This window comes from Marmota flaviventris, chromosome 7, assembly GCF_047511675.1.
Source record: "Marmota flaviventris isolate mMarFla1 chromosome 7, mMarFla1.hap1, whole genome shotgun sequence".
NCBI lineage: Eukaryota > Metazoa > Chordata > Mammalia > Rodentia > Sciuridae > Marmota > Marmota flaviventris.
In genome coordinates, this window is record NC_092504.1 from 121,799,698 (window position 1) to 121,816,834 (window position 17,137).

At 46.0% G+C, this 17,137-nt stretch overlaps 1 protein-coding gene across 3 annotated transcripts in view; it reads right to left on the reverse strand.

Annotated features, from left to right (window-relative positions):
- Window positions 1-1,149: 1,149 nt before the first annotated feature.
- Arhgap10 (Rho GTPase activating protein 10) overlaps window positions 1,150-17,137 on the reverse strand; it is a 288,733-nt gene continuing 272,745 nt past the window's right edge. For all 3 annotated transcript variants that reach the window (XM_071614633.1, XM_071614634.1, XM_027926721.2), the window contains 3 exons: window positions 10,199-10,351; window positions 8,717-8,808; window positions 1,150-1,886 (listed from right to left, as the gene is read on the reverse strand). In XM_071614633.1, coding sequence (XP_071470734.1) covers window positions 1,798-1,886; window positions 8,717-8,808; window positions 10,199-10,351 — 334 coding nt within the window. In that variant the 3' untranslated portion in view covers window positions 1,150-1,797. The remainder of the gene's footprint in view (window positions 1,887-8,716; window positions 8,809-10,198; window positions 10,352-17,137) is intronic.

Genomic DNA, 17,137 nt, shown 5'->3' on the forward strand with positions numbered 1-17,137 from the left:
TACATATGATTTCTATCTTAGTTGACTTGCTGTTACTGTAACAAAAAACCAGAGATAATCAATTATAAGAAGAAAGGACTTACTTAGGCTCACAGTTTTAGAGGTTTCAATCCATGACCAACTGACCCCGTTGCTTTGGGCGTGTAGTGAGGCAGCACATATGGCAGGGATGTGGGGCAGAGCAAGCTCTTCACCTCATGGCCAGGATACAAAATAGAAGAGACTGGGGTCCCACAATCCCCCTCAAGCACACTCCGTCAATGACCTAAAACCTCCCCCTAGCCACCCACCACAGGTTCTACCGCGTTCCAATAGAACCCACAGGCTGGGGACCAAACCTCTGACACAGACCTTTGGAGAACATTCCAGGTCCAATCTACAGCAACTCCAAACTCGATGCCCTTTACATGGTCCAAGTGAAGCGACTTTGAAGCTGTTAACCAGGGAAACAGCAAGCTCTTGAGTCACTTTATCTGAGGAAGAGGCAACAGATACATCCTTCTTTTGATGAATTCTTCAGAAATCTTAACAGGCCCAGAGTCTCCCATGAGGAAGAGACAAGTTGCCCCTACCCCCACCCCCCAACCACCAGCAGCCTCTGGCCCAGGACTGGCTTCAGAATCCTGAGACCATGAAAACTGAGCTCCATGCTCCCTAAGAGCCTGAGGCTGAGCCTGTGCCCAGAACTGGAAGCTGAGGGGGAATGAGGCAGCATCGCCAGGTCAGGGCCAAGGCTACTCCGGAAATGGTCTGGTCTTCCTTGAAGCCCAGCTTAATCCTGATGGAGAGAACAATGCTGAGGCCCGGAGGACGGGGAGCAGGGCGGGCGGCGTGGGAGAGACTTACCCAGCACGGATGCAGCTGATGGACCAACTTCCCCTCCTCCTGCCAGCCTCTGGGGAAAAGTCCTGTGCAGATGCTGGAGGGGGCCCCTCAGATTTCACACATCAGAGCAGACCCCTTCACCACCCATGGCCCCTAGGAATGTGCCCTGCTACGAACAGTCAGGGATCCCATCAAACTGACTGACTTGATTCTACAAGTCAGTTTGCGCTGGCATCAGAGGGAGGCGATTTTTTCGTCCAATATCATGAATCATTACAGAGGGAATGAACTGCATGATCTCTTCCCCACATTAGGCCAGACCAGTCAAATAGTAAATTACATTTTATTTCATTTACAGAGAGAAGTTGGGGCCAAAAGGTGACATTGTACAAACAGCACACAGGTGAGGAGCACCAGGAAAAGCCGGTTATAAATATGCCCATGTGCCCGGTGGAGGTGGAGTGAGCGCAGAGGCCCAGCGTGGTGGTCCAGGAAGGAGCTGGCTCCGAGAGAGGGTCTCCCTGCTCCTGTCTAGGTCGAGACAATTCTCTTGCACCGCAGCAGCCCCCTCCCCACCGTGGCCACCAGGGCCCAGCACACGCCCCACAGGCCCAGCACAGTGAGGAAGGAGAGTTCCCTTTAAGATCTCAGCAGCAGGAGTGCAGGAGGAGAGATCCTTCCCGGGTCTGGTGGCGTGTTCCTAGAGGGGGCGGCCGGGGGCCGACAGCAGCCCTCCCTCTCGTTCCGTGGGCTGGATAATTAAAAATCCCAGTCAGGATGCTGGCCAAATGAATTGTCCTGTTCATCCTGATTTCTTCTGATCCACAAATCTACACAGTCCCGTGCAGTGAGTTCTGGAACCTTCCCTGGCCCTGGAGTGCCGACGGTGATCTGCGATTCCCAGTGAGGATGTGGGTGTCGCTCCCAGCAGGTGCTCAGGTGCGGGGCAGTGGGGCCCTCCAGGGCCAGGAGCTACAGCAGCTTGACGTAATTCTGTGGAATCAGCCCCCTCTTGCCATCCAGAGTCCCTTCCAGCCAGCCAGGTTCCCTTGAAGCTTGTACTAAAAAGGAAGAGAAAGCACTTACCAACGTGCTGTGTTTGCTGGGTCTCACAGACTCCACCAGGGAGGGGTCCATGGAGAATGGGGTCCCCTTCCAGAATATCTAGTCACAAATATCCACAAGGGTTCCAGATGGGCTCCGCCATCCTGGATTACCCACCACAATCTAACCCACCTACCTTAGGATAATAGGTCTAAGTGGTCCCCCAGCCCCTTCCTACCACCGTGTGAAAGCTTCTCGGGGAACTTCCTACCTTACAGGGTGCAGCATAGCGTTCCCCTGCTTAATGTTAAAGCCAGGCTTCCTATTGATCTGGTGCACAGGGTCTCGCCCCCCTTCTCTAGCAGCCCCTCACATTCCACCAGCCCATCATGCATGTCGACCGATTGTCCAGAGAAATCAACAACTCAGACTCCAGGTCTTTGCACACACAGTTTCTTCTTCCTGGAATGCCCTTCCCCCACTTCTTCACCAGGTGATCCTCTCTTTAGAGACCTGGGTGGCTCCTCCGCGGTGGAGTCCACCTCCAACCTTCTCAGCATTGACATGCCTTACACGCATTGTCCAGGCACTGGTCTAACTTCTGTGCTGGATGGGGAGGTCCAGAGAGCAGGCCTGGGCCTTACACATCTGGGCACAGTGCGTGACACACTGCAAGTGTCCATAAATACCCATGATGGACACATAAGGGAATGACCACAGGCTGGACAGCAAAGGGCACAGGGTCAAGGCCCTCATCAGCAGAGTTTGGAAATCAAATACTGAGACCAACCATGGCCAGGAGCAGAAGAGGCATCATGGGCCTACAGAGGGGACTGGCTCACCCCAAAGACCAACTCAGGAGCCAGATCTGAAATGAGCTTCTGATCCCAACACGAGAACCATTTTATATCAAAAACCAAGCACCACACACACAAGCACAACACACATCTCCTGGATGATACCAACCCTTGCTGCAGACAACCTCCTCCTTCCTTATTATTTATTGGAATGCTGATTGCAATTCAGCAAAATGAATTCACTGTTCACTAATATATAGCAACTTCCAGTTTGGAAGACCTGATAAAATTCTAGGGTCCTTTGCAGTGAAGTAGCCATTCAATCCCCCTCCCTTGGAAGAGACGTGTGATTCCAGCTGTCTGCATTAAACTGGCCTTGTTTTTTCCTTACATTCACCATACCTATGGCTTCAAGGCCTGTATGATACATATATACCTCCTGAATGCTCTTCTCCCCCTGCCCAAGCCTGGACAGCACCTCAGGAGTCCGCTTCAGCATTCCCTCCTGCTGGGACATCGCCAGGGCTCCAGACCAGATCAGAGACCCCAGCCATCCACCCTCCACATTCAGTGTGCATGAAAGAACCGTGAACCCCTCCTACTTCAGGCCACAACACAAGAGCATACAATGTATACATAACACAGCATGAGAATTCACAAGCACAGCACCTAGCACAGTGTCAGACACATAATCGTTTGTATATAAAAAAAATGAATCAACACATGACAGAGATGTGCTCTCAAGGTGATGTGGAACCTTCCTCTTGACCTGGATGACCTTCACCCTAACACTGTTTCTCAAAGGCTTCTCACCAAATGCTCAAGCTGGCCAAGCCACCAGGGTGCAGTCACCATCAAGGAAAAGGACTTGGATCCTATGCAGAAGCATTGTCAGAGATGTGACCACGTGGCCCCAGAGTGGAAAGGGGCTCAGAGCTTCAGTGAGAGGCCTGGAAGAAACTGCAGACCAGCACGTGATGGCGAGTACCACTGGGGAATGGCTAACCCCCAGGAGTTGATACAAACCAACCTGCGGGTGCGTGTTTCTCCTCCTGAGTGCGCATGTCACACACACGCACAGAAACTAGGCTCTAATAAAGGACAAGCTGGACGGAAGGGAAAGGCGATTCCCACAACGTGGGGAAAGAGGTGCTTGAATGGAAACCAGGGGCAACTGGGAACTCCGCCCCAGGACAGACCAGAGACCAGTACACACCCTCATTCACTTCTTCCCAGCCTTCACCTCCCTAGAAGGTAAAAACCAGTAGCAAAACAAATGTCACCTAGGGAGGGGACCAAGGGGACATCCTGTAATACCCAAGAGCCTAAACGTGGCCAAGCCCAGATCATAGGTGGGGTGGAATGAGATGGAAAAGGCCGAACACCTGACACAAGGCGGCTTAGAGGCTGCAGGTGAAGACTGAGAACGTCTCCCTCCCTCTCTGGAAGCACTGAACCCCAAATACCCACCCCAGGCTCTTCTCTATACTTAGTTTACCAAACAGCTTCTGCCAGCAGTAATGCAGTGGTTGATTTTGTCAACTTGGCTAGGCAGCAGCATCCAGATAGTCGGTCAAACATCATTCTAGGTATTTCTAACTCCTGAATGGTTGCAGGACCCTGGATAATTAACCCATTCTCTCAGAGCCTCCACATTAATCCCTCCGTGTTCAGGTAAATGATAGCTCATTAGAAAAAACTTGGGTTCTCTCATTTAGCATAATAACCTATTCATGTGACAAATGTTTAAATCATTGAATTTTCATCATAGTGTGATAAACACCAAATTAGAAACTGCACCATGCCCACAGGGAGGCTTATGGTAGCTAAGCCCACAGTTAAAATAGTTCTATCACGTGCCCTATTCCAAATAATATACTATTTATTTTGCTTATTTATTTGTTTAACCAGAATCACATTTTACACCATATTTTACTGAATGATCACATTAACATATATTCACAAGCATTCCTAATCTTGTAAGAAAACCAGTTTAGTAATAAATGATTAAGTAATATCAGCACAATTTTTTCAATAAAAGCTTCACCTCACTTTTTTTTTTTAAAAAAAGAAACAATTAGCATAAATTGAACATTACTACCCTAGGTGCACATATAACTACCTGACCGTTGTGATTCTTCATCATAATCAATCAGAATAAGAAGTTATGCTCCATTTCTGTATGTGTCAAAGTGCATTCTACTGTCACGTATGACTATAAAAAATTTAAACAATTAGTATAAAATCTGTAATGTTTATGTGATGGAATATGGTATTATCATCTGGTACTTAAGATCTTTCAAGATTCTCCCTGTTAGGAAGATATCTAAAAATAAAATTGCTGGGTTGTGGGGTCTATACATGATCCACTTTCCAAGATAATGCCAAACAGCTTCTTAAGGATTATTCTATTCGAGACCTTCAAAGTGTAATCACCAGCAGATTTTAATGATTACTCTAGCCTACACCTGCTGCTCCTCAAGCAATGAAGACATCTTGTCTACATGTGAAAGCCAGCAAAGCCTGGGATCCACAGGAAACCCAGCTTGCTGCTGAGCGTGGACCAGTTCCTGGTGATCCTGTGCCCAGCTAGGACTCTGGTCCTGCTGGGAAGCCCTGGGGAAGCAACCACTTCCCATCAGATTAGAGAGTCTGATGGCTGCAGGGCCACCAGCAAAATAAACTTTGGGGGTTCCCCAGGTCCAGAGAAAAAGGAAAGGCCCCTGGGGCAGTCAGAGGAACATCAGCTGCCCTGAGACCTTACAAACAGAGCCCTCCTGGTGGGTTATGGAAGTGCAGATACAAATCTTCAGCGAAGAATTTGAACTTAGAACTGGCCCAAGCGGAAGAGCAAGGCATGGTTATGGAGCTACATAATTACTAAAAGATCCCTTTCCACACTCTGGTTTAGGATTTCTCACTGTTGTAAATATTCCAAACCATATAAGTACAGGCACTGCAGCCCAGGGGTCACTCTGACCTGGGTTTTGTTTTCACCAAAGGCCACTAAATGTCATAAGCTGGATTTCTTTGTTGCCTGAAGGAGTACAAAAGGGAATGCACTGCAGGAGCATGTATCCTATGAATACTGGCGGTTCCTACTGGGTAAGTGACAAAGGAAAAAGGTCTTGGATATTTTGGGAACACTTAAGTGTTGTTGGTCTGAAGAAAGGGACTGTTCCTGGTGACATTCCAGTGGTCCAAGTTGTAAACAGTGGCCACTTTGAGCACTGGCATCTCCACAGAAGTTGTGGTCATAAGATGCACCCCTCAGTCTTGCTGTGCTGGTCAGAAGGGAAGACCCCGCAGCCACTGGAGGAAGGACTCCACCAGATGTGTTCTGAGCAAGCACATGTTTCTAGCTGGCTGCAAGGTCAACTGCACACAGAATAGGAAGGTATAAACACACAACTTCCTGTGCCCTTTAAGAACCATCCCCAGGGAACAGCAAGTTTCATTGTGCCACTATGAATACCTCCCATTAAGATTCTCTGCACCACCACTATAAAAGAATCAAAGAGGAACCCGCAAGATGCACTGCTTACGGAAAAACAAGACGCTCACATATTTGGGCGTGGAGAAGGCATCAACAAGGCATTTTTGGAGTAGAGAACCTTGGAGGAGGGATTGAGGAACCACTGACACACCCTGGGTGCCTCAGCCAGCAAATCTAGCTAGAGTTGGACACCACCACTCCAGGCACCAAATCTGAGGGAGACCTGACTTGGCTGAGAACGTGGCCGTATCCACGGCACTTCACTGTGTGCTCAGTGGGGCATCCTGGTCAGCAGCATGTCCCTCAAACATCTGTATCACCCAAAGCCCCACCTTCTGGGAACCCAAATGCTCTCCTGATATAACAGCCATCAGGAAGACATCCGTGGAGACCAGATGAAGAATTTGATGCAAGAACACTTAAGGAAACTGTCCAGGGTCACCGAGAACTAGCAAAAGCTGAGGGCTGATCTTAGACAAAACAGCTGCAGTTTATAATGTACTTTTTCCTTTAAAAACATGCTGAGGGGCCTGGGGTTGTGGCTCAGTGGTAGAGCGCCTGCCTCACATGTGTGAGGCTCTGAGTTCGATCCTCAGCACCACATCGAAATAAATAAACAAAATTAAAGTATTTAAAAAAGACATGCTGAGAATCTGGTATGTATGTGTGCATTTATGTTTGCATAGACACATAGACTCTTCTTTTAGGAAGTTTTGCAAGTCACTGAGGACCTTTAGAGCTAGAGAATCCAAATCTCCTAATCTGTCAGCCTTTCCACTTCCCTGTGTGCTAGCAGACCTAAATCTGGTTTAGTCATGAGACCCTCATTTACATGGCTTTGGCCCCAGAGGGTATGTCTTATGCCCAGGGAGATTCTCACTGGTCTAAGTCAATCCTGGTGATACGTTTAAAGTGAGCATTTGACACAGTTCTGACTACTGAGATGTGAGGGAAGGTAAAGTAGGAAGAAAATTCTGGGAAAAGTTTTCTCATTCTTTAAAAAAAAAGAACATAAGAATGAAACACTCTCATCAGCTAGAATTGAGAGGGCCACAATGCCTAGAACTGCGGCAGCCACCTTGCTTCTACCAGGAAAACCAGTCCAAGGCCCACATCCACAAGTTAACAACATTTTAATGGAGAGTTGGAAATACTTTGGTCTTTGATGACTTCTTCCAGAATATGAATTAATCAACCCTGAAGCACTCTGCTTCCAGACTTATGATCCTAAAAGCTAATACATTTGTATGACTGATTAGTCAGTTGCATCGATTATTTTTACTTGCAGCCTAAGGCATCGTTGTAAGACACACATTCAACCAAGGAAACTATATCACAAACAGTACTGTACAAGGGATTTCAGAGAACCCTAACTGGATCCAAACACGTTAAGCAAAAATACTTCACCATTTCTTGAATGGGTGAATTTCAATACTATCATCTCAGCTTTCCCATCTGCCATCTACTATGCCAATGTGTGACAGGCCTAGAACAGGGCATCTGTGTGGCCACACTCTCCTGGCAAAACTTTATGCATGCATGGTAGGGTGATGAGAAATGATCTTGCTTCTAACCCAAGAATAAAATTTTTCCATAAAGTATAACCCTGTTGTACAAGGGGTGTCGGTGTTCTGATGCTATCAGAGTCTCTGGCTCTCTGGAGCATGTACAAACACATATAGAAATCTATTCTAAATGAGGCAACATCCTTTCTAAAAAAATAATTGCCAGCAAATGCTGCATTACTGACGACACACCACCATAGGCACTGTGTGGATATATTGCAGAGACTCCAAACATGCTGGCTAATCAGCCCTTCCATTCCAAACATCCAAGGTTCGCCCAGCTTCCCCTGAATTCTTCTGGGGAGCTCCACCCACACACAACATCACTGTTTCCACAGCAACCAATGAATTTCATAATGAGCGGGACTAGAGAGGGTAGAAATCAGGAGCCAGGGGAAAAAATACACTGAACCATAAGAGAAATTTCTAAAATATTAAACCAAGTATAGCTGCAAAATGCTTGTGTGAAAATATTAAACCCTCAAAAAGCTACACCCTTGTTCCAACATGCAAAGCCAATACCCATATCTAGAGATTCACATACTGTTCAAATTGGCAAAAACGTGAAGCGCGAGATGGTGAGGGGATTATAAATCAAAATGCTCTGCACATGAGACTCCTTTCTGAGTGCACAGATTTGGTAAACCTGAAGCATTTGGGAGGCTTGGTTAGGGAGACCCAGAAAACAAAGGAAGCAAGTCAGAAGTATTAACTCCAGGTGGCACTAGCTTCTTTCCACGAGGACCAAGGACCTCAAGGAAGATCCCCACAAGGTAAAGGGACTGTAGAATAATCAAGACGAGAGCAGAAATGGGATCCAAGACCAGGCACAGGGTGCTCAGGGCCTGGGAGCAAAGGGGTCAGCTCTCTCCTGTCCAGATCATCAAAAGATCACCACAATGTACACAGAATGTACACAACTGTGGACTCCATGTAGAGATATCCTGGGGTGACAGAACACATCTTACCAGGAACATGCTAATACTTACCATCCTCAAAAATTGCTCCTATTTCAAAAGACAGTTCGGAGCTGTGTTCTGCTTCGCAAGGGTACACTGCACGGGCCTTCCGACTGAGAACGCTGCAGAAGGGACAGAAAAAGACTCAATGAAAATGTGGAAAACCCGTGGGAAGAGGGGCCTCCCAGTTCTCAGACCCCATTTCCTAAATCTTACTTATATGTCACCCGTGGGGTGGCTCCTTCTGAAAAAGAAGGGTTCGGGGCTCTGAACATGAGGCAAAGCCACCGCACTTGATTTTCAAGTAAACGACAGGTTTCCAATGCAAACCTTTCCTGCGGATGCTCTCTGGGAAGCTGTCTCTGAAGCACCTCACCTGACTCTCCCCCTGCCTGGTGGGATGCTGTTTCCTATTGCTGAGCATTGCCGAGACCACACAGCATGGTGGTTCCTGAGCACTTCAGCTGTGCATTAGAAAACGCACCAGCACGTGGAGCCAGAGGCCAGCAGCAGAGGGAAATGGAATGCACGTGCGTGTGCACACACACACACATACACACAAAGTGGGGTCACAGTGAGCCACTGACCCCGTGTGTGTGTGTGTGTGTTTGTGTGTGGACTACACTGGAAGGAGCTTGTCCTTCCAACTTGGGTCATCTTTATTTCGACCCCTTTCTCCAGGCTAATTTTTCACCCCTCATCTGAATATCCTCTGTACCCTTATGGAAAAGGATGGACACCAGACAGCCAGTTCCAAACTCATGCAGAAGAAAATGCCCCACCTCCCCGGAGCAGGGAAAGCCACTAATGCCAAGGTACCCAGGCAGGCAGGTATGCTGAAGGTCAGCTCTACTAAACGGCATGTAAATTAATTTTTCTAGAGTCCAGTTTGCTCTCCTTTAAAACAAATAATGTGTTTTATATTCATGTACAAGAAGTTCTTCCTAAATAAATGATTTCATAAATGCACAACCAGCACCAAAAAGTCAGTAGGTTCGAGCAGGTTGCATAGAAGGCAAATTCCTCTGAAGAACGTACCACTGGCCCTGTGTATCCAAGAGTTCCCAACTGCATTTTCAACCAACCATGGATCAAATATCTTACTTAAACAAACTGCATCTGTACTGAATACGTATACACAATTTTCTTGTCACTATGGGTTAACAACTATTTACATAACATTTTTACTGTATTAGCTATGGCATGAGTATACAGGAGGACATGTGTAGTTTATATGCCAAGACTACGTCATTGCATATAAGGAACTTGAGCCACTGGTTCAGTTTGGTATGTTCAGAGCATTCTGGAACCAGGACTCCCCAGAGGATACCGAGAGGACTGTACTTGGTATTGAACTGAGGCACAGCCTGATACAGAGTCATAAGCATTGTTCTTAAAGTTCAGGATGCTGGGGTGGAGGGACCTGGACAAGCTGCTTTATAATTGGAGCACACAAGTCCATCAAGCACCATCTGTGTGCCACCATCGTATTTTATATCATACTCCACATACCTTTCCGGCGGCTTGTCCACTATGGTAGCAGCAGGAGAGAGGGGGAAAGTTGACATTCTGGGTGAAGGAGGTGTGATAGCCGGGTTGGAGCTTGGTGTGGTTGGAGACTGTGGGTTAAGCCACTGGACCATAGATGGCCGGGTCTGGCTCGGACTAAGGACAGAAGTTTGAAGGAGATGATTACTGGACGGAAGACATGGAACATCAAATGCACAACAGCCCAGTCCTGGATGGCCAGGGTGCCAGCTCCAGACTGGTGGGGAACAGAGTCCACTCTGCACCCTTCTGAGACTACAGTCCAAATGATACCAACCACCCCAAAACGAGCCACAACCCCAAACTAGGGATATGGTTATTGTGCTTCTCTAGGTCTGTGGTCAACCCAATCTTCTCTAATCCAGCACCATATCAGTTCACTACTTAGAAAACCAAAGTCAAATTGCTCCAGTGATCTGGACTTAGAGGCACAGATGTTCCAGATGTTCCTTCTCTTCCAGTGAAAAGTAGGTCTTTGAAGACTTGGAACTGTACATCCCTTAACAGTTCCAAATTTCAAAAAGCTAAAGACTCCTGGAGAGAGTTTAAACAACGAACACATATTTCTCAAGTACCTTAGACCTGTAGCTTTGGGACTATGGTAACACAGAGAGACTTGAAAGCATAGCTTCAAAAGCTGCCTATTTCCATCTGTTATTTATTACATTTTTTTGGGGGGGGGCAGTGCTGGGAATTGAACCCATGACCTTGTACGTGGTAGGAAAGCTGCACCCAGCCCCTCATTCAGTCACTTGCAACACACAGGTGTTCACCATTCGCCAACCCTAGATGCTCTTTACCACAAACATAGCCTCTTCAGCTCAAAGCAACTTCTTGAAGCAGCTTCCTTGTCCTTTCCCATATTCCTGGGCACAGTTTTGACTGCTTCTTTTATAACTGACCCTATATTCTATCCATTTTTACTGTACCGTAGTCCCACGCTGCACCTTCCTCTCCAGGAGAATGACCCTCTCACTGCCTTCATGCCATCAGAGAACAATCCATCTCAACCTTCCCAGATGCTTCTCCTGCCTTTGTGTGGAAATCAGGACCACGACTCTTTTTGTATCCCTCACAGAGCCAGGATGAGCACCAGGCACAGCCAGCCTTCACCCGACATCTGTGCAACCAAGTGAAAAGTTCTAAAGCCCAAACTGCATTTTATAAATCAGGTGCATGAAGTACTGCACTACTGACTTGGTGGATATTTAACACACAGGTTTCCTATCCTGTGGTGGGGGGTGGCGGGGGGGGGGATGGGGGGCATTCAAAACACATTATTCTTTGAAGAACTTATTTACAATTCCTCTACCTGGTCATTCATTTGGGAGTCGTAAAACCCATTTTATCCCAAGCCAAGAAACTATAAATCTTCAAATGATATGAATCACCAGCTACAAAAGTCACTCCATTCTTCGGTGGAAAATAAACCTTTAATGTTGTCTTACTAATCAGGAAGGGAAAGAACAGAGAGGGATGAGTGATGCTCTGACAGGGAATTTAAGGCCACAGTTAGCCAAACAATCACCATTTAATCTCCCAGCAATTATTCCAGGTGCTTGGAGGGTGGTGGTGGTGAAAGATGAGATGTTGTACCACACCCCCAGCAGCTCTGCCTTGTCATAAATAGTCAAGTGATTAAATGATCGCCATCCATCTGCTTGGAGGGAGGACAGCTAAAGGGTGGAGATAAACAATGTGCCTATATTTATAAGGCTCTTCCAAAATAAAGATCATAAATTGTATAGCTATCATCTACTTAATTCTCATATCTTACTTGATAAAGAAAATCTGTTTTTTCCCCTTTTTTGTTTTATTTGGGGGGGGCACTCCCCTTAATCTTTGTAAAGAATTGTAGAAAGAACAGTTGCAGAAAGTAAAAGACCCATCCCTTAGCTTGGTTTTCTCCATTTTGTCCCAAATTAGGAACTCAGAATCAACAAAATTCACCTGTTTTATCTTCTGTGATATGTGCTCTGTCATGCAGAAATGACCAGTTCATCAAGACAACCTTTCAGACTTCTCACTTCAGCCTAAATTTGCCCTTGTGAGTTTTCCCATACTATCTCAGAAGCCTCAGCCAGATGTTCCTCTGGAATTCAGAATCCCACATGGGCACAAATTTTGGGAGCTGTAATATTCATATGAGGCAGCAGGACACAAGGCTATCTATGGAGGTGAGGCCAAAGCCTCAGGGAGAAGTGGAAGCCCTGTGAAAGAGGAGACCACGCAGCCAACCAAGGGCTGGGAAACAAAACTGTTTCACCAGACAAGACTCGTTTCACAGAAAGAGTAGGGAAGAGTGAGAAATGAGAAAACAAAAACTCAACTCATACCTCGAGTCCACGCCTCCGACAGCAGAGGGCGGGGGCGGCCTGGCCCAGGGGTGTCCCCCAAAGGCACACTCTAACTTTTCCAAAAGCAGAAATGTGTGGATATGAGCTTTGTCATATAGCCATCTCCTCCTCCTCTGGGTAATACTTTTTATAATAAGGGATCAAAACATTTTTCATAGTGAATACTGTAAAACATCATATCTATTTTCTCAAAGAGTAGTACAGAATGATATTAGTCTTAAAAGAGGTTTCTGATCTGATCTTTCCCTTCTTTGATTTACGACAATCTGAAGGAACACCAGGCACTGGGGGACAGCAGGCAGTTGTTTCCAACCTGGGTTCCCGGAAAGAACAGAGCCCTAAGGCATTCGTGTCTGTAATGAATCAGCCACCCTCCCACCCAGTTACAATGGCTCTACCCACACACTGGAGGGAGACAGTTCTCCAGGGTCTCTTAGTTTTTGCACGGGTACTGAGCAGGAAGTGCAACCACCCAGATTCTATTTTTCAGGATATCTGTGGGGCAAACAGCCTTGGAAGACAGAGATTGTGTGTGTGTGTGTGTGTGTGTGTGTGTGTGTGTGTGTGTGTGTGAGTGAGAAAAAAGAATGTTTTACCTCTCAGAAAAGATTTGGGTTTTCCAAGGGCTGGATTCCTGACTAGAATATTCCACAGGAATGCGTTAGGACCCAGGTTGCAACCCCCTGTGGGAAAGGGAACTGGAAACTGATACAAGAGCACTTAAAGAAGTGTTTTGAGTACTGTTAATATCTCTGATCAAGAGAGTCCTTGGCTCTGGCTGGGAACCTTGTATCTTCTGCCAACATCCATGAAACCCTACCAAGTTAGCATGCAAACAGAGTAACATTTCAGCCTCTACTGTTCTTGATAGTATCCATTCTTGAGAGAACCGAAAAAAAAATAATTGATCATTTTGAGTATTCTCTGATTCAGAGGAGAACCCGGCTGACCAAATCTTTGTGTGAAAAATCAAAAACGAGAACAATTTATAAATCTAGTATAGACTAGAACGTGGTGAAAATAGTTAGAGTGTCCTCCACATGGTGAAAATAGTTGAAGTGTTCTCCACCACTTTTCAAATATAAATGTTTAAAAACTTCTATGTATTTCCTTCTTTCCACTGCCCCTTTAAGGATTTCTAATGACAAGACTGGCATGGGCACAAACCACCAATTCTATTTAACGATGAGCTACTGACCGATCACAAAAAGTACCTAAGTGCCACAAGTCTCTCCAAAGCCAAGTTGTGGTTTACAAAGATGGAGAAAGAAGTCAACTCTTCCTAAAAAGCTCAGAAACCACAGTTACCAAAACAGAAATGGATTAAAGAGAACTACTAAAATCCGCTTGCCATTCTTCCAATTTATACTGAAAGAGTCTCCTGCAGTGGTACGACTCCATTTAAATGCCCATATTGCCACCTGCCTTTAAGGGGACTATTTCCATCTTAACAGGAAAAGGAAGCATTTCACTAGGAAAATACAAAGATTTCAAAGTTGCTAACTTAGAAACACATTGCTGAAAACACGCATAGTGATATCTGCGTGGCTTTTCCAAAAGCAGGAGAGCTGGGGCAGTGGAGGACTTGGGAAGGGACGGGCAGGGGACACAAGATGCATTTGCCTAAGTAAAGAGGGAATTTGGCTAGAAAAAGCAGCAATACTCAAGCTTGGGAAAGCACAGTCACATTTCAGGGAAAGACCCTATAGGATTCGTGGTGCTGAGGAAAAACAAACATGGCATTAGGACAGTGGCTGTCTACATGTGCACTTTACAGAGTTTATTTGTATAAAATGTACAAATCAGCAGTCCAGGCTGCTGCTGATTCAAACTATGATCCAAGCTCCTCCAATAACAGACTCTATGCTCCATGCATACTAAAACCTTTCTGGCGTCAGAAAAGCACAGACATTTCAGAAAGGCGGGAGAGGGCAAGGACCTTCACCGTTCCAACTTGGTCACCAGGTGCACTAGTCCCCAGAGAGCTCCTGTTCCTAACAAACATGTCCTGCACAGCAAAGATGGGTCAGGCCTTGGGCAGTGCCGGTGACACACATCCTCATCCCAGGATCTCAGAGCACCGAGTACAATTTAAAATTCCAAGGGGGAGAGCCAAGAAAACAGTATCAAGAAACGACTGCTTATCTGAAATGACTAAATTTTCCAAATACCACGATATCAGACTAGAGCTATATGATACCAGAATCAAAGCAGAAGTTCGCACTGGAATGAAAGATTTTTAAAACCTCATTTGCAAGGTCTCCGAGCAGGAGCGAACACATTAGTAAAATGATCTTTCATGGCAGTCTGGGAAATGTACAGCATAAGTCTAGAACAGCTGTCCTGGGCAAAAGTGTTTGAAAATGTTAATAAAGACAGAAGGAAATATTGTAGATCTGTATATTATAGAGAAATCTCTGTTCAAATAAATGCCATAGTTATTCCTTAAGCGCCAGAGAAGGAGGATTCCGCAGCAAGCACAGTGTTCGGTTCCAAATGAGCACATCGAGTGGGGGCAGAGATGCAGAGAAGCAAATGCCTGTGGCAGTCACCATAATCCACAGGGTCAGACAAGAAGGCCCTCACTGTCCACTGGGAGAGTTTGACATGTGCTCATCCCATCATCACTCAGGGTCTGGGCTGGGGACACCCAGGGACTATGACAGTAGCTGCTCTCCAGGAACACCCAGCCAAGTAAGTGGGGAAAGAACAATTAATAACCACAACACGGTGTGATGAACGCCACAGGGAAACCTGGACGGGGCCCTCAGGGAACCAGAGGAGGGAGCATCCTCCCATCACCTGGCTTTCTGGAGGTGGCCGAGTCTGCCAGAGGCTGATGTGATCCTTGCCAATATCATCCTCACCTCCCCCATCCAGGTTTGCATGGGCCACCACTGCACGCTGTCGGCACCGTACAGGACACAACACACGTGCACTGATTCACCAGGGACTCCATCATATCATGACACATGAGATGAATGAATCTCAGAAATGGGAATGATTTGATCCAGGTCACATCAACAACAAACCTTATTGTGACAAACAGCACTTAAGTCCTCAGTGGCTGGAACAGAACATGAGGAGAACAGGAAGAGATATGAGTGTAGACACTCAGGAGGCAGAGCCTTTAAAAGGCAGGGAGGCCTACAGAGGGACAGTAACCATATGAATGAGGAGCACAGGACACTTCATCGCTCTATGGAGAGACTCGGATTCCAAAGCTGGTCTTGCCACTTGCGGGCTATGTGCCCATTTGCATCTCATCATCACCATCTCCCTAAGCCTTTTTCTTTTCTTTTGGGGGGTGGGGGTGGGGGGTGGGGGGGGTTAAATAAAAGAAAGGATGCAACTTTCTTTCTAGAGGCTGTGCTAAAAAGAAAGAATGAGCGCCCCCCAGAGGCTGCTACACAGTGGGTGCAACCAGCCCGTGCCCAGGTCATCTGCAACTGAAACTGAAGTTTTGCCAAGTAACTTAAACTCTCCTCAGATAAAATAGAAAAGGTCATTATCCATCACCCGGGCCACTGTGAGATTTCAGTTAAGATACCAGGTATAAAGCACATGACCATGATAGGAGTACAGTAAGCAGCCAATAAATGAAGTCCTCATTGCTGGCTGAATTTCTGAGTCAGACCCACCTCTGGTTCTAGCGTTCATCATCACTAAGGAACCATTTTCTTACCCAAAGATAGTCATTAACTTAGGTCAAAAAGGAGAATTTACAAAGAAACAAAGTGGCTCTCACCCTTTTAAAAAGGAAAGAAAAAAAGGTTATTAAATTCAATGTGGTTCCCTGGTTTGAATTCCAGAACAGAAAAGGAGCATTAGAGGAAAAACTGGTGAAATCTATATGAAATCTGTAGTGTCACTATCAGTACTGTACCAACACTTTTTTTTTTTTTTTAAATAAAAAGTACAATGATCCTAAGATATTTACAGGAGGGAAAGATAGATGGAGGGTCCATGGGAATTTGTACTATCTTCATAACTTTAAATCTAAAACTATCCCCCCCAAAAAATTTTCTTAAACAATAGATAAGAAAAAACCCAAATAAACTTTTTCATCACTGAAAAACTAAAGATCTTTTCAAATTATGATCACACACCTGAAAGCATCCAAAACCCATAAGGCTGGTTTGATGCCAAGAAAATATGTGTGAATGTTCCGTTAAAAAAAAAAAAAAAAAAACACATGTAGCCAGGTACAATGGCACATGCCTGTAATCCTAGCTACTCAGTAGGCTGAGGCAGGAGGGTTGCAAGTTTGAGGGCAGCCTTGGCACCTTCATGAGACCTTGTATTAAAATAAAAATAATAGAAAGGGTGGGGGTTGTAGCTCAGTGGTAGAGCACCCGAGTTCAATCCCCAGTATCAGGGGGAAGAAAATTCACCTGCAGCATCCATTGAGTAACAGGTGGTGGTTCACTGCTACTCTTGAAACCAGGTTTTAAGCTATGTGGGCTTTTCCAAACAGACTGTGGGTTTTAGATCAGAGTGAGCTGACGTCTTTTATAAAGGGCCATACAGGAAGCACTTCAGGCTT